General features: G+C 44.0%; 1 protein-coding gene across 2 annotated transcripts in view; it reads left to right on the top strand.

The window, feature by feature from the left end:
- Nucleotides 1-25492, top strand: part of LOC102280627 (phospholipid-transporting ATPase IB) — a 455079-nt gene that overhangs the window by 310075 nt on the left and 119512 nt on the right. For both annotated transcript variants that reach the window (XM_070380503.1, XM_070380504.1), the window contains exons 31-33: nt 9122-9183; nt 10525-10581; nt 11953-12060. In XM_070380503.1, coding sequence (XP_070236604.1) covers nt 9122-9183; nt 10525-10581; nt 11953-12060 — 227 coding nt within the window. The remainder of the gene's footprint in view (nt 1-9121; nt 9184-10524; nt 10582-11952; nt 12061-25492) is intronic.

Below are 25492 nucleotides of genomic sequence, written 5' to 3'. Positions count from 1 at the left end.
ACCACCTGACCTGCCTCCTGAGAAATCTGTATGCAGGTCAAGAAACAACAGTGAGAACTGGACATGGAACAAAAGACTGGTTCCAAATCGGGAAAGGAGTACGCCAAGGCTGTATATTGTCACCCTGCTTATTTAACTTATATGCAGACACCATGAGAAACACGAGGCTGAGTGAAGCACAAGCTGGAATGAAGATTGCTGGGAGAAATATTAATAACCTCAGATATGCAGATGACACCACCATTATGGCAGAAAGCAAAGAAGAACTAAAGAGTCTCTTGATGAAAGTGAAAGAGGAGAGTGAAAAAGCTGGCTTAAAACTCAGCTTTCAAAAAATGAAGATCATGGCATCCAGTCCCATCACTTCATGGCAAATAGATGGGGAAACAATGGGAACAGTGACAGACTTTATTTTCTTGGGCTCCAAAATCACTGCAGATGGTGACTGCAGCCATGAAATTAAGACACTTGATCCTTGGAAGAAAAGCTATGACCAACCTAGATAGCATATTAAAAAGCAGAGACATTATTTTGCTAACAAAGGTCCATCTAGTCAAAGCTATGGTTTTTCCAGTAGTCATGTATGGATGTGAGAGTTGGACTATAAAGAAAGCTGAGTGCCAAAGAATTGGTGCTTTTGAACTGTGGTGTTGGAGAAGACTCTTGAGAGTCCCTTGGACTGCAAGGAGATCAAACCAGTCAGTCTGAAAGGACATCAGTCCTGAATATTCATTGGAAGGACTGATGCTGAAGCTGAAACTCTAATACTTTGGCCACCTGATGCAAAGAACTGACTCCTTGGAAAAGACCCTGATGCTGGGAAAGATTGAAGGCAGGAGAAGGGGACAACAGAGGATGAGATGGTTGGATGGCATTACCGACTCAGTGGACATGAGTTTGAGCAAGCTTCAGGAGTTGGTGGTGGACAGGGAAGCCTGGTGTGCTGCAGTCCATGGGGTCACAAAGAGTTGGACACAACTGAGTGACTAAACTGAACTGGTCTTGGAGAGACTGTGTTCCCAGGGTTGGCTGATTCCTAGAGCAGATAGCTCCCCTGCAGGCTTGCCTTTGATATCCAGCCAAGAGTTCTGGGGCCCCCAGACATCTCTGTATCTTACTCTCTCACACCAGACTAATGTTCTGTACCCTAAATCACCCTGGAGCAGGTATAACATAGCTAGGGGTCAACCCTGAACCCAGAGGCTGTTGAAATTGTTCACACTTATCCAACCCTGAGCTTACACAGTGTATTTACCCTGCCTGGTCCATTTTATCCTGTGAAAACCCAAATAAAAGCTCTGGGTCATGTTTTCTCCTCTCCCCTTCTGCCTGACCCTGCTGTTTCCCCATGTGGCCCAGCCTGACATCCTGTATGTCCTGTTTTTAGGGATCCTTAAGTATAAAGTTTGTCCTTCATGACCATCACATCCATGTCTATTTCTCTTCTAACATCTGGTTAAAACAAGCCCTGGATTCATCTCCATAGTGGTGCTTCATCTGTTCATGGCCCCCAAGTTCACCCTTAGCCTCACACAGGGACAAGAGAGGGCCAGGAGGACTGATGGCTCTTAACCTTCTCTGGCAGGACAGGATCCTTCACTTCTGATTGGCGAGAACTAGTCACAGGGCCCGCCTAGGTAGGAAGGGCCTCAGACTGTCCCTAGACTCTGCTCCTGGGAGTCAGAAATGAGCCTGTGCCTACAAGATGGCTGTTTGACATCGAGAGGCAGTTGAGTTTACTTTCCATCATTTTCACTTCCCTTTTAAAGTCTATTTTTAGTAAATAAGAATGAAAAAAGAGAAAGGTTGAAATCTGAGTTTCATATCCTTAACTTTATCCAGCAGAAATGTCAGTACAGAGGAGAAAATCCAGAAAAAGGCTTATATAACCAGGAACTTAACCCAGCGCTGGTTCTCAATGTAATTATAATCACTAACACTTGTATAAACTCTACCTTTTAGAAATGCCTTGCAATAGTGTATGGCACTCTTTACAGAGAAAGGAAAAATGAATCTTTTCTTTATGGATACACAGCATCAGAAGCAAAAAGAATCATTTCAGTTGTCATACAGACAGTGCAGACATTTGAGCAGGATGAGTTCTAAGTGCATTTGTAAGTGAGTTCTTTGACACTTGGAAGACATTTTCACTCTTGATATTCATCCAGTAGTAGCTGGTTGGCATTGTACCTCTGAGCCTTTGCCACCTTAAGAGGCCCCAAGAGTGAGATCGGGAGAGGAGAACCTGTTAATATGCTGGAACAAGGGCTGCTCTGAATTGGTGCTACTGAAGGTTCGAGGCTCAGATGCTAAAGGATCCACGTGCAATGCAGGAGACGCAGGTTCGATCCCTGGGTTGGGAAGATCTCCTGGATAAGGGAATGGCAACCCATTCCAGTATTCTTGCCTGGGAAATTCCATGGACAGAGGAGCTTGGTGGGCTGCAAAGAGTCGGACATGCCTGATTGACTAACACACACACTGAATTGGTGCTGCTGAAGGAAAAGGTCAGAAGATGGAGAACAGGAGGGACTTGGCATCTGCTCTCCAGCCAAAATTCTTGACAGATGCCCTGGTGTCTGTTGAGGGAACGGTGCCATCTCCCTAATTCTTCCTCTGGAGTCAGATGTGTGTGCAATGCTGTGATTTTGAATCTAGGCCTCCACAGGTTCTTACTACACCAAAAACACATGTATGCATTCACCCCATCTGTTTTCTTGATTATTGAGCCCTGTCTTCTCTGGCTGCACAGGACTATGCTGTAACTTAGGCTTCAGATTTTGCTTTTCGTCAAAGCCCTCTCTGAATACGTTTTTGTGGTTTAGCCGGGTCATAATGTAATGTGTTTAACGAGCATTTCATTGAAATGGCATCTTTGTAAGATGTCATCAGCCTAGCCCCTTGAAAACCTCTGAGGTAAGTTCCCCAATCATTCTGCCTGTTTAGAAAACGAGACGGACTTTCCCCACACACATTCTCGGAGAGCGTTTTGCATGCAGCGTTTGGGGCTGTCACTAGTCACTGGAGGGTCCATGTGGGTTTGTCGTCATTGTTCACACCAGTCAGTTTAGTGTCTGGGTTTGTCAACCTCATTTGGCTATTCCTACATCATGCCAGTCCCTGACTCCAACCCAACTTTGCAGATGACATAAGTCTGGACCAACAGGCTGGGCGGCTGCTGAGGGTCTGTGGGTCCTGAAGCCACGGCATCATTTCTGCCTGGAGGAGAATGAGTGGCTCTCAGGACAGGGCTTCAGGCTCCCGTAATACCACCTCTGATGCACACGGTCATCCCATCATTGTATCAGATTTTACCCCACGTGAAGCCCCACCAGGTGATTCTATATGTGACCAACAAGTGAGACTAGCATCTTTCCCACTCTTATGGCTTCTTTTACCTTGTGGAGCTCTTTACCTAGACCTCGGGGACAGGGAGCACACACTGCCCCCCCTCATTTCAGCTCTCCTCTGGGGGGTGCTGATCCGCAATCTTGGTCTCCTGGCTGGTCTCACATGGTCCAGTGAGATGCTGAGGAGAGTGCTGATGCAACAGGCAGCCCGCTTCCCTCCTCTTCCCTCGCTCCCGCCCCCCTTGCTCCCTTTCCCCCTCCCCCTCCCTCCCCCACCCCGGCCTGGGCCTGCTGGACCTTTGTGTGCTAGTGATGATTTCTGCTGGGAGATGCTCAACGTCCTGCTGGTGAATAAAGGTGTGTTGAGATCACCTCCCTCCACCTGCGCATTGGATGAGTTTCTTTACTGGGACCTTCTCAGAACCTGGAATGGCCTGGCTCCCGCTGACGTCACTGTCTGATGCAGTGCAAGCATCCACCCCCATGTCTCTAGGCGGACGGATTTCCTTTTGTGCCTGAACTGTCCTTTCCCCTCTCGCTGCCCCCTTCCTCCCTATATCCATCTGTGCCCCCCATGCTGCTTCATCTGCATAATCTTATCATCACTTACATAGATGGTGGATAAATATGTTCTAAAAGGCTGGCTTGGGAACCCAATGACTTACCTTGGTTTGGGGGTTCTTTATCTCCTATTAAAAAAGTCACTTGAGTTTTAAGTACCCTGCTAAAATGAAAACAGCTAAGCTACAGGAAAGTTGTTTTTCTGAGTACAGTGGTGAATTATAACAGTACTGTTAAGATTAAGCAAAACAGGAAGAAATAATTTGTGAGTAACATGCTGCAGAAATAATAAAGTGGACAGTCCAAATGGACTTTTCCAGCCTTGAATTATAAGCAAGCTGTAGCTTATGAATGTGTTCATCCACCAATGATTGTTTAAGACTTAGTGCCTTTTCTTCAGGAGGATGCTACTGGCAAATTTTTAACAAGAACTGATGCCCACAGGTATTTCCCTCTAAAGCAGTCAAAATATAACCTTTAAGAGAACACGCTGTCCTGTGGGAATTTCCCCAACAGGGCGGGCCAAGCAGTGACTTGTGAGTTGTTTAGTGGATGCTGTCTTTTCCAAGGCTGTTGGTATGTACAGAATCAGTTTGGGAATTTCTCCTTCAAGGAATGAATTATTCCCAGATGGTATTAGTTTCGATTGGGCTGGGAGATGCTCTTTCCTAAGCAGAAACTTAAAATGCAGCATTGAGTTATCCTTGAAAACTGATGAGTTGGAATAGTAGGGTTATCTTGGCATCACTAATCTTAAGTATTCAGACGAACTCAGTTGCAGGCAAGTTATGTAATGCCAGTAGCATTGGACTGTCATGGCAAGGTAGAAATACATGCCTTTTAAAATTCTAGAAGCTACAGTTAGAAGAGGTCCCTGGGTTTCACTACCTGTTTCTTCTGTTTGTGCCAAATTCCCAGCATGGTGGTCCATGGTCTTAAGGGTCTCCATGGAGATGCTCTCTCCATCAGTGAGCTCTCGATCCTGGAAGTGATCGCAGGGTTTGCCCCTTTAAAGGCATCAAGCAATGGCAGTTCCATCTCTTTGTACCAAGGCCTCACCTTGCTTCTCTGCTGATGGTGCGAACTGTGAGGTCCCAACACACTCTGCTCCTCGGCCTGACTACAGACGAGGGGTGTTCCCTTCATTTGCCACTCTTATTTCAGGGTGTATTCTCTGTATTTATTCCAGCTCCTCTGTTTTCTTTCCTCTAATACTGTGATTCTCAATATGGGGAATTTTCCCCAAGGGACATTGGCAGTGTCCAGAGGCATTTTTTGTTGTCACATCTTGGTGGAGGATACTACTGGCTCACAACCAGGGGGTCAGTGCTGTGCTCATCTTGTGGATAGAGACCAGGCATGCTGCCGAACACACTACCATCCCAGGGACAGCACCCCCCAACTGCGTGAGAGACATGGACCCCGAAGAATAAAAGAAGACAACTTCAAGGGGGAAAATAACTAGATTAAGAAGAAGTCTTTTGAAATACCAACACCCAATGGGAAGGAACTTTCTAGGAGAGAAATAAGGTGGAGATAAAAGTGAGATTCACGTGACAGAGATTCTGCACCACTTTGGGGTCCATTTCTCTCTGTCTGTTAGTGAAAGAGATGTCTTGTTTCCAGAGTTCACCATTTCTCACTCAGAGTATGGCCTCCCGTGTCGTTTAGCTTCTCTTTGCTGCCCTAGTTTCCTCGTCTGAAACATGCAGGTCATAATGCCATTTCGTAGCATTGCTGGAGCATCAGAGAAGTATTAGCATTTTAGTGTTGCGTATTAGTAATGCTAATAATAGTCGTCTACTAGTATTACATATACTAGTAAGCATCCTCATGGAGGTAAAGTGCTTAGAACAGAGCCCGTCTTATGCTTAGTAACGTAATTTCTATTTCCAGTGTAGAATTAACAAACGGTTTTCTGTTCATTAAGTGTATATTCCCTTGGTATCTCTAATTTTCTTGAAGAGATCTCTAGTCTTTCCCATTCTGTTGTTTTCCTCTATTTCTTTGCATTGATTGCTGAGGAAGGCTTTCTTGTCCCTCCTTGCTATTCTTTGGAACTCTGCATTCAGATGGGTGTATCTTTCCTTTTCTCCTTTGCTTTTCACTTCCCGTCTTTTTACAGCTATGTGTAAGGCCTCCTCAGACAGCCATTTTGCTTTTTTGTATTTCTTTTTCTTGGGGATGGTCTTGATTCTGTCTCCTGTACAATGTCACGAACCTCCATCCATAGTTCATCAGGCACTCTGTCTATCAGATCTAGGCCCTTAAATCTATTTCTCACTTCCACTATAGTCATAAGGGATTTGATTTAGGTCACACCTGAATGGTCTAGTGGTTTTCCCTACTTTCTTCAATGTAAGTCTGAATTTGGCAATAAGGAGTTCATGATCCAAGCCACAGTCAGCTCCCGGTCTTGTTTTTGCTGACTGTATAGAGCTCCTCCATCTTTAGCTGCAAAGAATATAATCAGTCTGATTTCAGTGTTGACCATCTGCTGATGTCCATGTGTAGAGTCTTCTCTTGTGTTGTTGGAAGAGGGTGTTTGCTATGACCAGTGCATTTTCTTGGCAAAACTCTATTAGCCTTTGTCCTGCTTCATTCTGTACTCCAAGGCCAAATTTGCCTGTTACTCCAGGTGTTTCTTGACTTCCTACTTTTGCATTCCAGTTCCCTATAATGAAAAGGGCATCTTTTTGAGTGTTAGTTCTAGAAGTTCCTGTAGGTCTTCATAGAACTATTTAGCTTCAGCTTCTTCAGCATTACTGGTCTGGGCATAGACTTGAATTACCGTGATGTTGAATGGTTTGCCTTGGAGCAGTTGCAGCAATGAAATTAAAAGACGCTTACTCCTTGGAAGGAAAGTTATGACCAACCTAGACAGCATATTAAAAAGCAGAGACATTACTTTGCCAACAAAGGTCCGTCTAGTCAAGACTATGGTTTTACCAGTGGTCATGTATGGATGTGAGAGTTGGACTATAAAGAAAGCTAAGTGCCCAAGAATTGATGCTTTTGAACTGTGGTGTTAGAGACGACTCTTGAGAGTCCCTTGGACTCCTGCAAGGAGATCCAACCAGTCCATCCTAAAGGAGATCATTCCTGGGTGTTCATTGCAAAGACTGATGTTGAGGCTGAAACTCCAATACTTTGGCCACCTGATGTGAAGAGCTGACTCATTGGAAAAGACCCTGATGCTGGGAAAGATTGAGGGCAGGAGGAGAAGGGGATGACAGAGGATGAGATGGTAGGATGGCATCACTGACTTGATGGACATGGATTTGGGTGGACTCCGGGAGTTGATGATGGACAGGGAGGCCTGGTGTGCTGTGATTCATAGGGTCGCAAAGAGTCAGACATGACTGAGTGACTGAACTGAACTGAACTGGTGTATATTCTTGAAGTATGAAACACATTCTAAGTCCTCCATATGTAGACAAATGCTTTGTATATTTAATTACAACCAGCCTTTGTAATATTACTGTTGAAAGGAAGTTCAGAAGTTGTCAAACCATAATTGTAAACCTGGTTCTCAGCTTAGCCTCCCAGCCCTTCTAAGTCTACCATTTGATCAGCGTTTTCTCCAGACTCCGTCAGGGTTTCATTTAGGTAGAACTCAGGGCCCTTAGATCACTGCTCATCTCAATCAAAAGTCTCTTCTTCATTTGTGAACTCAGAGGGCGAGACTAAAGATAGGAAATCCACCTTGAGCTAAAACGAATAGGAGGTAGTTCGGAAACTCTCAGTTTAGGTCTGAAGCTAACACAACCCGTGATGTCTCTGAGGATTCATCTGTCCTTATCCACCAATTTTCTTACTTAGAATCAGGAGAAAGGGAACACCCTGTGGCTGGATCCAGGGTCCCATGACAATCATATTTTACCTGTGATGTACTTCGTCATTATGGTGTTTGACAAAACTAAATAGATCTTGATTCTTTCATGAGTCAGATTCTTCAACAAACAGATGGGTAAATTGATGAGCCCAAATGTACATGTACATCAGCTACTGGGTTGGAAATTTGAACACAAAAATCCGTATTTACTTGGCCTATAGGCCACAGGTCTAATTTGGGTATAAAGAAAGAATAAAAGGAGATTGGCGGTGTCACTCAAATAAACCATTTCTGAATTTAAAACAGGTTTTCAACCCTCAAGGTAAAAACCAGACTTTTCACAGCAAGCTAGCTCACCTGAACCAGGTAATTCTCTTGTGGCTCAGCTGATAAAGAATCCGCCTGCAATGCAGGCGATCTGGGTTTGATCCCTGGGTTGGGAAGATCCCCCAGAGCAGGGAAAGGCTACCCACTCCGGTATTCTGGCCTGGAGAATTCCATGGACTGTATAGTCCATGGGGTCACAAAGAATCAGACATGACTGAGGGACTTTCCCTTCACTTCTGTCTTAGTGATCATTATGTACATTGTCATTTCATAGTCATCCTTCAGAAGAAGAAAATGGAAAAGCTGCAAAATTAAGGCTTCACATCCTAGTTATATTGTCTAGGCATCTCGCATTGAATGTTTGCATTTACAGGTCCCAGTAGTTCATATAGAAGTCGATGGAGAACATGAGTAGTGAAAGTCCTCCAGAATTCTGAGTGCAGTCGTCATCCACTCATTTTGTATCACATAGTTATCTCTGCTATTGGCCTATAGTGCCAATTTAGCAAAAATTAAAGACAAATGGTAAATGAACACGCAGAGACTGTCTAATACTAGCACCCACAGAGATAGATTTTTTTGGTTGTTTAGTCACTTAGTTGTGTCCAACCCTTTGTAACCGATCCCATGAACTGTAGGCCACTCTGTCCATGGGATTCTCCAGGCAAGAATACTGGAGTGGGTGGCCATTTCCTTCTTCAGGACCCAAGGATTGAACCCTCATTTCCTGCATTGGCAGATGGATTCTTTATCACTGAGCCACCAGGGAAACCCAGAGATAGATTAATATGGTTTTATTCTATTCCTTCTTCTAATAGACAAAGAGAAATTTTAATCTGTATGAAAAGTGGTTGGTTGGTTGTTTGGAAACCTGACTTTGTGTGTTTGCTTCATTTGGAGAAAATACAAGATGAAGAAATTCAGAGTTAGAAAGAGGAGGCATTAGAATCACAGACAAATGTCAATGTCTCTAAAGTTCTCTTTTTACATTCTGAGTAAAACAGACTTCAGGGCTCTACAGGTTAATTGTAACTTCTTTGTTTTTCAGATACTGTGTTGGCCAATGGTCATGCCACAGACTATTTATTTGTTGGAAATATCGTTTATACTGTAAGTTTGCCTATTTATTGAATCTTTCTTAAATGGCACGTGTGTGGGTTCTGCCTCTCTCTCCCTTCATATAAAGTCTTTGTCATTATTATTTCAAATTTCTGAAGTATATATTATAGATTCCTTAAAGACTACAGCCTTGAAATTAAAAGACGCTTGCCCCTTGGAACGAAAGCTGTGATAAACCTAGACAGCATATTAAAAAGCAGAGACATCACTTTGCCAACAAAGGTCTGTATAGTCAAAGTCATGGTTTTTGCAGTAGTCATGTACAGATGTGAGAGTTGGACCATAAAGAAAGCTGAGCACCAAAGAATTGATGCCTTCAAACTGTGGTGCTGGAGAAGACTCTTGAGAGTCCCTTGGACTGCAAAGAGATCAAACCAGTCAATCCTAAAGGAAATCAACCCTGAATATTCATTGGAAGGGCTGATGCTGAAGCTGAAACTCTTAACACTTTGGCCACCTGATGCGAAGAGCCAACTCATTAGAAAAGACCCTGATGCTGGGAAAGATTGAGGGCAGGAGGAGAAGGGGATGACAGAGGATGAGATGGTTGGATGGCCTCACCAATTCAATAGACATGAATCTGAAACAACTCCAGGAGATAGTGGAGGACGGGGAAGCCTGGCATGCTGCAGTCCATGGGGTCGCAAAGAGTCAGACATGACTTAGCAACCGCACCACAATAACAAGCTCAAAAGGGTTGTAAAATGCTTACCTTGTATTTCAGTGAAGTTTATGCAAAGTTGGTGGCTCAGAGGATAAAGCGTCTGCCTACAATGCGGGAGACCTGGATTTGATCCCCAGGTTGGCAAGATCCCCTGGAGAAGGAAATGGCAACCCACTCCAGTATTCTTGCCTGGAGGATCCCATGGATGGAGGAGCCTAGTAGGCTACAGTCCACGGGGTCGCAAAGAGTCAGACATGACTGAGTGACTTCACTCACTCACTTATGTAAAGTTCAGATTTCAGGACAAGGGATCAACAGACTTCCCTCAATCTTTACATGAACATTTCACACCTACTTGTGAAAAATCAAAACAAGCAAAGAAAAAAAAAACCCTACATTGAGAGAAGGTGATTTCTCCCTAATCTTCCAAGCTAAAGAAAAGGGGGAGTAACTATTACTTATGAGAAGACAATCACTAAAGTGAGGGCTTTTCTTAAAAGAAACCTGCCTGTAAGTTTCCTAAAACTTACCCCCAGGAAATTAGCTCCCAAGGTGGCACTTCCAAAGTCCAGCTGCTGGGAAGAAACTGCCCGTGGGGAGGATGTGGGGTTTCTCCTGCCTGAAAATACAAGGATAACACGTTTCCCAAATTCCTCTTTCTTTCACAGTATGTTGTTGTTACTGTTTGTCTGAAAGCTGGTTTGGAGACGACAGCTTGGACCAAAGTAAGTTTTCTATAGAATTATTAATATTTCTCTATCCAGTATAGATATTTTTGTGGCATAGTATCTTTTTAAAACCCAGGAAAACAGTAAGCAATGTCAAGCCATGGTAGTTTAAATTTTTCCCTCTAAAAATTGTGGTTTGACCTTTATCAGGGCACATTTGCCATCCAAATTTCTCTAATCATTTGCTAGGCTCTTAATACAGCTCTAAGCTATTAACAGCTCATTCCAAAGATGTATGTATATTATTTAAATATATATGTGTATATATATACATACAAAGAAAATACAGGACAGAAAGGTGAATTTTTAATTTCCATAATTTTGCCACCAAGAGGTAGTTAACTTTCAACATTTGCTGTATTATCTTCCAGACTTTGTGCATTTATTTTAATAAGATGAAGCTTTACAGAACATAGAGTATTGTAGCCTTTTTTTTTTTCCACTTAAAAATATATCAGTATTTTACATGCTTTAAAATATGCTTCTGCAAAGTCATAGTTCATGATTAAAGAGTATGGAGTTTTATCAGTATCCCATCACTTATTTAATCAGTCCCCAATTTGGGACATTTTTAGTTATCTCCAACTCTTGAGGGTTATGGCCAATGTTTCATGGCTGTCTCTGCTGTTTACAAAGGCTTCTAATTCTGTTCTGATTACTTAAGAGAGGGGTGGGAGGTAAATATGGAAGCAGAGAATTGAGACAGAGACAATGAAGCCAGGTGAGGGGGGTGGTGGCCTAGCCTGGGGGTTGGAGCAGGCACTAAGCAGTGGTCAGATTTTTTAAAAAGCTGACAGACGCTCATGATGGATTAGATCATGGAGGAAGTCAAGGATTATCCTATTAAGAGGACAAAGGAGAAGAAATTCACAACCCAGCAGATGCTCAGAGTGGTGTTGTTAAGATATATGTCCATGCCAGATTTCTTTTTAAATTCTTTGGAAAGGAACAATTGAAATCTCAGAATGATAAATAAAACCATCTTGGTCATTTTGTCTGTCCAGCACCCTCTTCCTAGATGAATGAGGCCTTGTTTATTCAGATCCAGGTCAGAATGCATACCAGTAAGGGACGGGTGGGGGCCTGCTGGCACCAGGGGGTGGGCCCAGGGAACCATCAGCAGTGGTGCAAAAAGTGCTTTCCTCTTCAGGGTGGTTTGGGGTCACTAGTTACTTAAATTCACCATTAAATACTCTGAGGCAAGAAAATGAGAACTCAAACTCTCCAATGACCAGTGACTCATAGAAACCTTTCCATAAAGAAAAGTGGCATGGACCGAGGGCTCCTGCAGCAGGGGGGTGGGGGCGTCGATCAGATGGCTCCTGGGCCTGCAGACAACCCTGCCTGAGTGTCTGTTTCCTCCTGCAGTTCAGTCACCTGGCCGTCTGGGGAAGCATGCTCATCTGGCTGGTGTTCTTTGGCATCTACTCGACCATCTGGCCCACCATTCCCATCGCTCCAGACATGAAAGGACAGGTCAGTGCCACTAATTGTCATTGGCGTCCTGGGTCTCAGGGTGGGGATGAACTGCAGGACAGGCTGGTGTTGCCTGCTTCTGTCAAAATGAATCTGGTGGGAAACAAACCACATCAGAGCCCCTGGAAGAGGTTGTCCAGGCCACAGGAACAGCATTTGAAATGTCCACAGTTAGGTAAACTGTTGACTTAATTCCTCTGATCTACCCAGTGCGTCCGCATTTCCACAGTGAATCCTGTTCTCAGATGTACAGTTCACAGACATGGAAAATGGGAGATGATTTGAGTTGTTCATGGTTATACTGGTTGCAATTTCGATAGTGGTATTATTATACTTTGAGTAGCTGACAATGTCACCTGTGAAAGAGAAATCTAACCACTCTATGAACCAGATCATTAGTTAACCAGAATTTCTCACTGTGCATCTCTTCATCGAGAGGCTGAGATAGAAGACCTTTACGCTCGTTTGTATTTTGTTTCATCTTTTATATTAATCTCCGTCTAGTGTTTGCCATGGAGCCTTCAGCCCTGACACACTGGATCTTAAGATCCCATGGGATGGGGTCTGGGGGGGAACTTGAAAGCCCTGGGTTCCAAGAGCCCTCAGTTTACAAATGAAGCTGTAAAACTTGCTTTACAGGGAAATGTTTCAGGGTTTATAAGAGAATATGTGATTTGTGGGAAGGGATGCAGAATGTCTATGAAGGAAGACATTGCATTCCCTGTTCTTTTTGCATTCGGACCCCTTTGGAGGTGCTGACCATCCCTGGTTGGGCTTGTCCAGGTCAGCAGTCCGGGTGCTGGGGCAGCACCCCAGCTGTAGTCTGCTCCCCAACTCTACCCGCCAGGCCTGCCTTGTTTTGTCCCCACTTCCAGGCCCGGAGCACACTGCAGGGCCTGGGCAGCTGTTCACAGGGGGCGTGCGCTGGGTCTGCTATGGTTTGCTCTGGGTCATCCCCCCGAATTTGCATGATGGCGCTGGTGTCTCCGGTTAGAACCAAGCATGGGAAGAGAGGGCTGTGGGTTGCAGGCTTCTTCTGGCTCCTGCCCCACACTGACATATTATAGGGGCAGGCCCATGCATGGCTCATCGGGCTGCTATCTTTACCTCACTCACTCTGCACAAATGAGCCAGAACTCAGGTCTCCCAGGTCTAGATACATGCCCGGCAAGTGTTTACCATGAGGTCATCAGGGTGGGCTGCTTGCCATTTTTACTTGGTGAACCCATTGATGCACCTTCGGGGGCCTGAGACCTCCTCTGAGGTGCTGAGCAGGATGGACGTGTCCTAGAGGGGCGACTTGTATGTCCCTGAACACAGCTTTGCCTCCTGTAAGGCACCAGGACAAACATGTAACACACTTTTCAGGTCCTTCCCGAATCCAAGTGGTAGAGGAAGTTACAGAGCAGTGAATGAATCAAGAAGATTGTTGTGTAGCAAAACAAGCATTTCCCAGCAAAGATGCTTTGTGTACTTCAATCAGTTCTTTCTGTTCTTGAATTTTTTTTTAATTGGAGGATAATTGCTTTACAATGTTGTACTGGCCTCTGCCACACATCTACATGAATTACACATAAGTATACATATGTTCCCTCCCTCTTGAAACCCACCCCCGCCACACACCCATCCCACCCCTCTAGGTTGTCACAGAGCACTGGGTTGAGCTCCTGCATCATACAGCAAATTCCCACTGGCTGTCTATTTTACATATGGTAGTGGATATGTTTCCACGTTACCCTCTCAATTTGTCCCACCCTCTCCTTCCCCAGCTGTGTCCACAAGTCTCTTCTCTACGTCTGCATCTCCAAATAGGTTCATCAGTACCATATTTCTAGATTCCACATGCATGGGTTAATTAAGCAAGAAGACTATCCATAATGATGACCACTGGGTAAGGCTTGGTGCCTAAAATATCTGCTTCGTGTTCTTTCCTTGTGTTTAAAGGTGAGTGTAGCCCAATAAACATTTCATTTGGGGGATTTGGGGCAGAGGACGATAAAAGGGACAGCAGCCAACTGCAGAGAACAGTCTTCTAAATTAGAGGAGAATGACAGCAGAAGGATGGAATTAGCTGATGGGTGACTGGTTGACAAACCCCCTCCTTTGAAAGCCCCTCCCCAGAGAGATGTTCCAGTAACTCCAATTCAAATGTGCGTGAGAGGCTGGTCGCCAGTTCATCAGGAGGGTGACCTTTGACATGTGGCGGGACCATTCACTGTGTAGCCCGAGTTGCATGTTCTTTTGTGTGGTTCAAAGGCTCAATGTAATGATGAAATTTCCATAGTTGGGGACTTTCTGAAAAAAAAAAAAAAACAGTGAGCTATTCCTGCCATGCAAGAGCAAGGAACTTGTAATATTAAATCACGTTTCACTTGGGTATAAAAGCTTTTTTTTAGCATAAACCACATCATTTCAGCTTTTCGGTTGGTTGGTCTGTTTCCATGAGGCAAAAGATGTTGTTCTGAAATCGTCCGTCACTGGCTGAGGCTGAGGTTTTCATTAGACATGGAAGGCAATGTTACTGTAGTTTTCATGTCCAGGGGCTGCTGGATGGATAATCCACAGTCTGTGTTGAAAGGACTATTTCTTAGCTCTGGTCTTGAATTTGAAAAATATGGCCAAGTCATATCCATCCCTTTGGTGCTATGCTGGTCCTGTGGATTGAATGTTTGGGCCCCCCTCAAATTTGTGTTGAAGCCCTGACCACCCCGCCCCGCCCAGCATGGAGGTGGGGCCTTGGGAGGTACTAGAGATCAGGTGAACGGAGAGACAACCTGAGCAATAGCTTGCTCGTTCTCTGCTGTGTGAAAAGGCAAGGATCTGAAAAAAATATATATCTGAGTCACTTTGCTATACACCTGTAACTAACACAATATTGTAAGTCATCTATCCTTCAATTTTTAAAAACACCTGACAGACACAGCAAGAGAGGGAAAAAATAGATGCAAGAAGTTAGACATCTCCCACCCGGAAGAGAGCCCTCACCAGAGCCCAGCCAGGCTGGCACCCTGTCTCAGATACTCAACCTCCAGAACAGGGAGAAATACATTCCTGCTGTTGAGAAGCCACCCACTTTGGGGTGTTTTGTTACAGCAGCTCAAGCTGACTGAGATGGTTGGTGAAGGCTTTGGGGTGATGGTATTCTGGAAAAAAGACTGCATTTTAAAAATTATTGTTGTTATATTATTATAAGATTGTTTCTAGTGATTTTTATAAGCCATTTTTTTGTAGGTCACGGGCAGTCAGGTTTTGGCAATGGAACGCAGTTCTTTTGAGTCGTAAAATTAAACTAGTCTCTGAAGGCAATGGCATTTCTTACCAGGAGTCAAAATAGAATTACCTGAGAGACATGCCTCCTCATCTTCATCTTTCACTGGTCAGTTATTTCCTCAAGCCTTTATAAATCGGAATATTGTAACTTAAACTCCCATTTCTTTTGGCTAAAGAGTTTTAACATTTTATGGGTTCTTTTTTACTTTGTTTTATTTTCAACATTCTATAGGTTCTTGAGGTGAAATTTCTTAGTAGGGTCCACTGACCACCTACATCGGAACCATCTGGGCTGCTTGTTAAATGACAACCTCTTTCTTCACCAAAAAAAAATATGTACTTGCAACACACGCACACACAATCAGAATCCCTGAGCATGGAGCCCCAGCCTCTGAATTTTGGTAAATCTCCAGGCTGTTTAAAGCTGGAGCACCCCTGCTCACCACACCTAAAACGTGACCCCTGACATTCAAGCCAGCCCTGGGGGTTCCCGGAGAAGACGGCATCTGGGTGTCCGCAGCGCGCTGCGTCTCTGAGCGGTGGGCCTGTGAGCTCCCACAGGTGGTGTGGCGTCTGCTCTCAGCCCCGCGCTCTAAGCAGCAGGTTATACCCAGAGACATTACCTCGTCCGCCACAGAAAAGCACTGCTCACCAACTGCTCCTTGCTTTTCCTTTAAAGTCCTTTCCATGGCTAGTAAAGAGGGAAAGAAACCTTCACTTCAAAGCCGACAAACCGCTAACTCCGTCTGCAGTGCCAGGCTCCAGCCAGCTTCTGGCAGAGGACAGCCCCCTTTTTTTTTTTTTTTTTTTTATCCAAACCCAGGAACGGCTTTACTTTTGAGTTTTATATACACACTTTGTATACACAAGGCAGATCCCAGTGGACTAAGAGTGAACGGGAAGGCGGGGCGGGGTGGGTCTGGCTGCCTCGGTGCTGTCCTTGGATCAAAGCGATTAATTCCTCATCTTCCCTACCCTCTGGCTTTCTCTGGACTTTGCAGCTGAGCAAGATCTCAGGCGCAGGCAGTTTCCATATAAATATAAAAAAAGGGTTTTTGTTTCCAGGTGCTTTAAGAGGAACACTGAGAAGCTGGAGTAAGGGCCATCTCTGCTCAGAACATTCCAGACTGTCTGTGTCAAGCTGACTCTGGCCTGAGGGCCAGGAGAACCCTTGTCCTCAGGTTAACTGTTGTAGCTTGGGACACCGCCGTTTGTCCCCATCACCCACCTTCCCTCCCGCCTTTGCTGAGGGGCCCAGTTCATATCCCATTCTGGCCCTCTTGGACGAGCCCAGCCCCTTAGGGAACCTTTCCACCCCTCATGCTATCATGGGTGGTTCAGAACCCTGAAGGGGGGGGATGCAAGGAAACGTTCATTGGGGGTTCCTGGCAAAGTTGCATGTTTGCTCCTGAAAGAAGCCCATCAGAGACTTGGTCTGCTCTTATGCACAGTGGGTAAGGTTGCCTGGACTTGTTCACCACTGGGAGACATGCCAGCTCCAGAATCAAACTGCTGCTTTGAGAGAAGGAATAGAAAGACTGAAACCAGCAAACGTCTGTTATGCGATTTTCCAGACAGCAGGTGCAGCAGCCTCGAAGGCCGCCCCCAGTGCAGGCCCTCCCGGGAGCATCCTCCCTGGCTGCCTGGCCTCAGTGAGAAGCAGCTGTCAGCCTCCTGTGGACGGAGCTTTCTCTTATGTTTGCAAGTATAAGGGCAACAAAGAAAACAGATGATTTCTAAAAAGCAGTCATAGGCTTTAATATCCCATGTTCTATTTTACTCAAACTTAGGTATTTATAGATTTGTTTACAGATTTTGTAAACAATTACTTGAGTGTTGCAATTATGAGTGTTTTAGATGATAATATCCCAGAAACACCTAATGTGAATATCATAAATTCATTGGAATTAATCTTTTAATATAGCAATATTGAATAGAGTTGATCCTATTTTTCTTAAATAACATATTTCAGGAGCCCATGGCCTGGCTAGGGTGAGACATGGTCATCCCAGTAAGGCAGGAAGTCCCATCAGTAGAAACTTCCCTCTTGGTTTGAAATAACTATCTGACATCTTCTTTGTACAGTGTTCTTCTGTGTGGAACTTGGCCAAATTATCTGCTGAAGTGCAGTTTACATTTTTCAATTTGTGCATTTTGTATAATAATAAGACTGACGTCCAAGGAGGACCTTGTTGTTTCTAGATGACATGATCTGAAAAAATAGCTGCTGCTGCTAAGTCGCTTCAGTCATGTCCAACTCTGTGCGACCCCAGAGATAGCAGCCAACCAGGCTCCCCCGTCCCTGGGATTCTCCAGGCAAGAACACTGGAGTGGGTTGCCATTTCCTTCTCAATGCATGAAAGTGAAAAAATAAAGTGAAGTCGCTCAGTCGTGTCCGACTCCTAGCGACCCCATGGACTGCAGCCCACCAGGCCCTTCCGTCCATGGGATTTTCCAGGCAAGAGTACCGGAGTGGGGTGCCATTGCCTTCTCCAGAAAAAATAGCAATAGGAATAAAATTAAGAGGTTAAGGACTTTCTGGTTTTTATGTGTCTGGCCTCCAGGGTTCCTACATTCATATACATTTGCCTCTTGAAGTCTCCCTGCAAGAATCCCTATCTGAGTTAGTCACTAGAACTGAAAAACAAATAAAGAAAACTATAACAAGAAGTTCTTCACTAATAAAAGGGAAATCAAAAACAGTCACTTAACCAGGGCTATCTAGTTGAGTTCTCACTATAAATATAGGCCTATAAATATCTGGGCTCTAAAAATCAGAAAAGTCAGGCATTGGACAAGAGTTCTATCAGAAATTGGCTTTCAAAGTCATTACATGTCACGCCAAATTATTTCTGTTTTTCTTTTCCTGATTACCAAACAAGGAAGAAAGTATGCTTTATAAAATCCATTTGCCCCTCAAAGTAATTCCAGATTCTTCCTAAAGGAATGGGACCAGCACCCGCTGGAACTTGGCTGCTTCCTACAGGGTCTGCGGGATCCACTGAGGTCTAGGTTAATGTGACCTGAATCAAACGTCTTTCCTATTCACTGCAAATCCTAACAGTGAAAGTGGGATGTGAATTAAATTCTCCTCGTGCTTAAGAAATCGATCAAGTTAAGTCAGTTGTCCATAAGAGCCATAATTGTGTTATTTCTGAGCCTTAGTTTTGTCAGGTATAAGAAGTAGATAATATGCAGCTTCCGTGGTAGCTCAGTGGTAAAGACTTCGCCTTCCAGTGCCAAGTGGGGTGTGGGTTCTATCCCTGGTCAGAGAGCTAAGATCCCACATGCCATGGGGCCAAGAAACCAATATATAAAACAGTAACAATACTGTAACAAATTCACAAAGACTTTAAAAATGGTCCACATCAAAAAATCTTTTTTAAAAAGTAATATCTATCTTTGGAGTTAATAAAGACATGAAAGAAAATAAGGTGGTTGTTTGGTTGATAAGTCATGTCTGATTCTGCGACACCATGAACTGCAACACCCCAGGCTTCCCTGTCCTTCACCGTTTCCTGGAGCTTACTGAAACTCATGTCCATTGAGTCAATGATGCCATCCAACCATCTCATCCTCTGTTGACCCCTTCTCCTCTTGCCCTCAATCTTTTCCAGCATCAGGGTCTTTTCCAATGAGTAACAACAGATGATGTCTATTGAGAAAGTACTATGTCCCAGACAAAATATCAGATCAGATCAGTGGCTCAGTCGTGTCCCACTCTTTGCGACCCCATGAATCACAGCACGCCAGGCCTCGCTGTCCGGCACCAACTTCCGGAGTTCACTGAGACTCACGTCCATCGAGTCAATGATGCCATCCAGCCATCTCATCCTCTGTCGTCCCCTTCTCCTCTTGCCCCCAATCCTTCCCAGCATCAGAGTCTTTTCCAATGAGTCAACTGTTCGCATGAGGTGGCCAAAGTACTGGAGTTTCAGCTTTAGCATCATTCCTTCCAAAGAAATCCCAGGGCTGATCTCCTTCAGAATGGACTGGTTGGATCTCCTCGCAGTCCAAGGGACTCTCAAGAGTCTTCTCCAACACCACAGTTCAAAAGCATCAATTCTTCGGCACTCAGCCTTCTTCACAGTCCAACTCTCACATCCAGACATGACCACAGGAAAAACCATAGCCTTGACTAGACGAACCTTTGTTGGCAAAGTAATGTCTCTGCTTTTGAATATGCTATCTAGGTTGGTCATAACTTTCCTTCCAAGGAGTAAGCGTCTTTTAATTTCATGGCTGGAGTCACCATCTGCAGTGATTTTGGAGCCCAGAAAAATAAAGTCTGACACTGTTTCCACTGTTTCCCCATCTATTTCCCATGAAGTGGTGGGACCGGATGCCATGATCTTCGTTTTCTGAATGTTGAGCTTTAAGCCAACTTTTTCACTCTCCACTTTCACTTTCATCAAGAGGCTTTTTAGTTCCTCTTCACTTTCTGCCATAAGGGTGGTGTCATCTGCATATCTGAGGTTATTGATATTTCTCCCAGCAATCTTGATTCCAGCTTGTGTTTCTTCCAGCCCAGCTTTTCTCATGATGTACTCTGCATATAAGTTAAATAAACAGGGTGATGATATACAGCCTTGACGAATTCCTTTTCCTATTTGGAACCAGTCTGTTGTTCCATGTCCAGTTCTAACTGTTGCTTCCTGACCTGCATACAGATTTCTCAAGAGGCAGATCAGGTGGTCTGGTATTCCCATCTCTTTCAGAATTTTCCACAGTTTATTGTGATCCACACAGTCAAAGGCTTTGGCATAGTCAATAAAGCAGAAATAGATGCTTTTCTGGAACTCTCTTGCTTTTTCCATGATCCAGCGGATGTTGGCAATTTGATCTCTGGTTCCTCTGCCTTTTCTAAAACCAGCTTGAACATCAGGACAGAATGTGGTCCACTGGAGAAGGGAATGGCAAACCACTTCAGTATTCTTGCCTTGAGAACCCCATGAACAGTATGAAAAGGCAAAATGATAGGATACTGAAAGAGAAACTCCCCAGGTCAGTAGGTGCCCGATATGCTACTGGAGATCAGTCAAGAAATAACTCCAGAAAGAATGAAGGGATGGAGCCAAAGCAAAAACAATACCCAGCTGTGGATGTGACTGGTGATAGAAGCAAGGTCCAATGCTGTAAAGAGCAATATTGCATAGGAACCTGGAATGTCAGGTCCATGAATCAAGGCAAATTGGAAGTGGTCAAACAAGAGATGGCAAGAGTGAATGTTGACATTCTAGGAATCAGCGAACTGAAATGGACTGGAATGGGTGAATTTAACTCAGATGACCATTATATCTACTACTGCGGGCAGGAATCCCTCAGAAGAAATGGAGTGGCCATCATGGTCAACAAAAGAGTCCGAAATGCAGTACTTGGATGCAATCTCAAAAATGACAGAATGATCTCTGTTCGTTTCCAGGGCAAACCATTCAATATCACAGTAATCCAAGTCTATGCCCCAACCAGTAATGCTGAAGAAGCTGAAGTTGAACGGTTCTATACCTACAAGACCCAAAACTAACACCCAAAACTTTTTTTTTTTTTTAGAACTAACACCCAAAAAAGATGTCCATTTCATTATAGGTGACTGGAATGCAAAAGTAGGAAGTCAAGAAACACCTGGAGTAACAGGCAAATTTGGCCTTGAAATATGGAATGAAGCAGGACAAAGACTAATAGAGTTTTGCCAAGAAAATGCACTGGTCATAACAAACACCCTCTTCCAACAACACAAGAGAAGACTCTGTACATGGACATCACCAGATGGTCAACACCAAAATCAGATTGATTATATTCTTTGCAGCCAAAGATGGAGAAGCTCTATACAGTCAGCAAAAACAAGACCAGGAGCTGACTGTGGCTCAGACCATGAACTCCTTATTGCCAAATTCAGACTTACATTGAAGAAAGTAGGGAAAACCACTAGACCATTCAGGTATGACCTAAATCAAATCCCTTATGATTATACAGTGGAAGTGAGAAGTAGATTTAAGGGACTAGATCTGATAGATAGAGTGCCTGATGAACTATGGAATGAGGTTTGTGACATTGTACAGGAGACAGGGATCAAGACCATCCCCATGGAAAAGAAGACAAAATATACATTCAACTAAATATGCTCTGACTGTGAAATTACATGTATAATAAATTAGCATTAGTTCATCTGATAATTCACTCTACAAGCATATGAACAGATAGGAGCTTAGAAAGAAAGAAACCAGCACCTAGGTCAGGCTGCGGGAGGTAGCTGGGGCTTCCTGAGTCCCCTAGGTGTCAGGGTACGAGCCCTCACACACCGTCACTATGGTGATCACCTAGGGCAATGCTTGGTGCAAACCAGGGATCAAATAAGTGTCAGTCACTTCTTAAAAAGTCTTAAAATTTTGGTTTTGTTAGATTGTATCTGAAGTGACTTGCCCTGCAGTTTCAGAGAATTTTTCAAATATAAATGTAGAATTTCTACACATACTTGATATTTAAACAGCAATCAAGGAGAAGGGGATGACGGAGGATGAGATGGTTGGATGGCATCACTGACTCAATGGACATGAGTTTGAACAAGCTCCAGGAGATAGTGAAGGACATGGAAGCCCGACATGCTGTGTTTCATGGGGTCATAAAGAGTTGGACACGACTGAGCGACTGAGCAACAACTGCCTATGAACCCTAGTCAGGCCAGTTTCAAACAATGGCCTTTTTCTAAGCACATGACAGAAAGCTGAAATTTTCCTAGCCCTGCCTCCCGCGCCGTTCTCTCCATCCTAGCAGTTTGTTTTATTTTGGCCTCTTGTTTCAAGGATGCTGTGTGCTAATTCAAGACCCGACAGCTTTGGTTGCGAATTCTTCTTCTCTGGGGTTAAAGGTCTTATGGTGATGTTGGCGTTTGCCATTCATTCTAATGTTAATTTTTAAAATATCCGTCAGCAAATTGAAGTACACATTACATGCTGATTTTGTTTGTTTGGAATATTTATCCTCCACGGTCACAGAGGATGTTTGATGTGGTTCTGAACTTTTCCTTTCTCCAAACATGTGGAAATGTGCATGGGGAGCCCTGGGGTTGAAGTTCTCTGCAGGGATTGACTTCTTCTCAAACATCTGTGAAGGGAAATGCCTGTCTGGGGACCAGAGCTGTAGTTCTCCCCGCCACCCGCCGACATCCGGGTTCTTTAGGTTTATTCTATTTATGAGATAGAGAGGTGCCTGAGAAAAGACCAGCAGATACAGGATTCGTGCAGGAGAAGATAGGTTGGGTTAGGCTAAGAAGAGAGGAAACAGAATCTCAGCACTCTATTATACATGTCCCAAGTTTCCCTGTTTTGTGTGAATGAGGACGCAAATCTCTTATTGACAGCATCCCAGAGCACCAAATAGTGGAAGGACTTAAAGCAGGTTAGAGCTTTAACTGTTGTTGTCATGGGTGCTACGAACTATCAGATGTTTTTCGAAATCATATGCCTTTTGAGTCGGATTAACCAGCTGTTTGGTTTTTTGTTTTTTTTTTTTTGCATTCCTTTGGCAAAAGGCAGGAAAAGAGAAGTCTAGGTTATCTGTGTCCATGTCTGTAGTGCACTTTCATCCACATATTTTTTTAAGTAAAATTATTGCAGTGTGTTTTTTCTTAATTTTTAAGATTTTTTTATTATGGAAAATTTTAGACATACCATAATGTAAACACACGTCATTTGCGTGGGACAAGGTGTCTCTTACAAGGAAATAGCCATTGATTTCAAAGTCTTACTTAATAATACTGTCAGTTCAGTTCAGTTCAGTCGCTCAGTCGTGTCCGACTCTTTGCGACCTCATGAATCGCAGCACGCCAGGCCTCCTTGGGTCCATCCTAATCCAGCACCCTGTTCTCCTTTGTCTCCAACTTTTTAAAGAAAATCTATTAAATATTTTATGTATTTATTTTCCCCAATTTATCCCACTCTGCCACCTTTCCCTTTTAGTAATCATAGATTTGTTCTCTATATCTATGATTCTATTTCTATTTTGTAAATAGTTCATTTGTATCCATTTTATATTCTACATATAAGTGATAGCACATGGTATTTGTCTTTGACTTACTTCAGTTAGGATCATGGTCTCTAGGTCCATCCATGTTTCTGCAGATGGCATTCTTTATTTCCTTTTAATAGCTGAGTAATGTTCTGTTGTATATATGTAGCACATCTTCTTCATTCATCTGTTGGTGGATATTTAGGTCATTTCCATGTCTTGGCTATTGTGAATAGTGCTGCTGTGAACACTGGGGTCAGGTATCTTTTCAGATCGTGTTTTTCTCTGGATATATGCCCAGGAGTGGGACTGCTGGATCATATGGTAGTTCTAGTTTTAGTTTCTTGAGGAACCACCACACTGCTCTCCCTAGTGACTGCACCAGTTTACATTCCCACCAGCAGTGTGTCAGGGATCCCTGGTCTTGATAAAGGATAGAAACAGAACGAAGGGCACATGTGGATGTGCTGGTCCTTCTCAGGGTGCTGCAAACTATCCAATGTTCGTTGAAATCATATGCTTTCTGAGTTGGATTAACCAGCCGTTGTGTTTGGCATTCCTTTGGCAAAAGACAGGAATAGAGAAATGGAGGCATCTTCCCCCACTCCACCCGACAGAGCATCTCCTCACCTGCCGCCTGCCCTACATCCCTTTTCCCCTCCTCTGGTCCCAGCCCCCGAGTCCCATCCCCTCTTTCAGAATATGCACTCAAACAGGGCTGGTTCCACTGCTGCTCTGCCTCTGGGTCTGGACCTGCCACCCAGGACTAGTCAAGCAGGATCTTCATCTCGGGGACCATGGATTGATTCAGGAACAGCATGGTGTCCCACCAAGGCCACTTAGAGACAATTCAGGGATTATTTATAGAAACTAAGAGGGAAGGGAGGAGCTCTCTTGCTGCTGGGTTTGTTATATATTAGGAATATCATCAGTCTCGAGATGCCATGGGCCACCACCAAGAGAGTGTGTGACCGAGGATGAATTGAGCATGGAGGAAAGCCAAAGTGAGAGATGATGGCATTGAGTGTGCACCTGGATCAAGCTCTACCTGAAGCTGAAATGATCTGTGAACTTCCAGATACATTAAATCAATATACACCCATTTTTGCAGAAGAATGCAATTCAAGTTCGCTTTCTGTTACTTCTGAAAAGGGTTCTAATTAACAAAAAAATTGCTAAGTTACAGACACAAAGGATAAAATCAGCTGGGTCAAGCTAAGGTAACGGGAACTCTTCCCTTCTGGGAAACTGGTTATGTTTAGAAAAGCAGCTGGTGAATTTCCCTACTGTGCATCTTGCCTCAGAGTTCAGAGAGTCAGGGTACCAAGGGAATTTGCCTACTTTTGTGGCTTTCCTATGCCCTTCTCCTATGATCCCCCCAAGAAAAAGAAGACATGAAGTGGTTATTCAAAAATGAGATGGAAGGAAATAGAAGTTTTTCTGACATGGGCCTCTTTCTCTCTGCAGCCAACAATTCAACATGGCTCAGAGTCACGTGGTCCTGAGCAATGCTGTCCTATAGAAATATTAATATAATGGAGACACATTATAGCTTTGAATTTTTTAGCAGCCCCATTAAAAAAAGGAAAATTGAACAGATTAAGTTAGCTTTATTGATATAGTTAGCCCACCGTTTCCAAAGTAGTATCACTTAAACATGTAGTCGACATTAAAAGAAATTATTAAAGAGGTAATTTGCGTTGCTGCACTAAATCTTTGCAAGCCAGTGTATACGTTGGACTTGGAGGGCATCCCAAGGCAGGCTGACTCAATGGCAAGTGCCCAGTAGCCACATCTGGACAGCAACTAATGTATCAGACAGCCCAGCTCTTAAACAGCAGTTTCAGGCTCCAGAACTAAATTTAGTGCAGGCAAGATTAAGAGGTGGGAAACCCAGGCTCAGATAAGACTGGGGCCTGGGAGAAGCCTGGCCTCCAGGACCTTCCTCTGCAGCATGGTGTGGGTGCCTGACTTTGATCTCTGTCACCTGCAGGGAAAAGGGTCTTGGCTCTTACAGGAGGCTTCCCCTAAAGAAGGAACTCTGGGGACCCTGGAGCCGCTGTTCATCGCTGCTTATTAATTGCTTTAAGCAAAGTGTATAAACCAAGACTTACAAAGCATGGATCTGGCTTCAGGTGGTTTTCCCAAAGTGCTGGCT

This window comes from Bos mutus, chromosome 12 (genome assembly GCF_027580195.1).
Source record: "Bos mutus isolate GX-2022 chromosome 12, NWIPB_WYAK_1.1, whole genome shotgun sequence".
NCBI classification, from domain to species: Eukaryota; Metazoa; Chordata; class Mammalia; order Artiodactyla; family Bovidae; genus Bos; species Bos mutus.
Note: the sequence above shows the minus strand (reverse complement) of the source record. Positions and strands in the feature narration are given on the sequence as shown.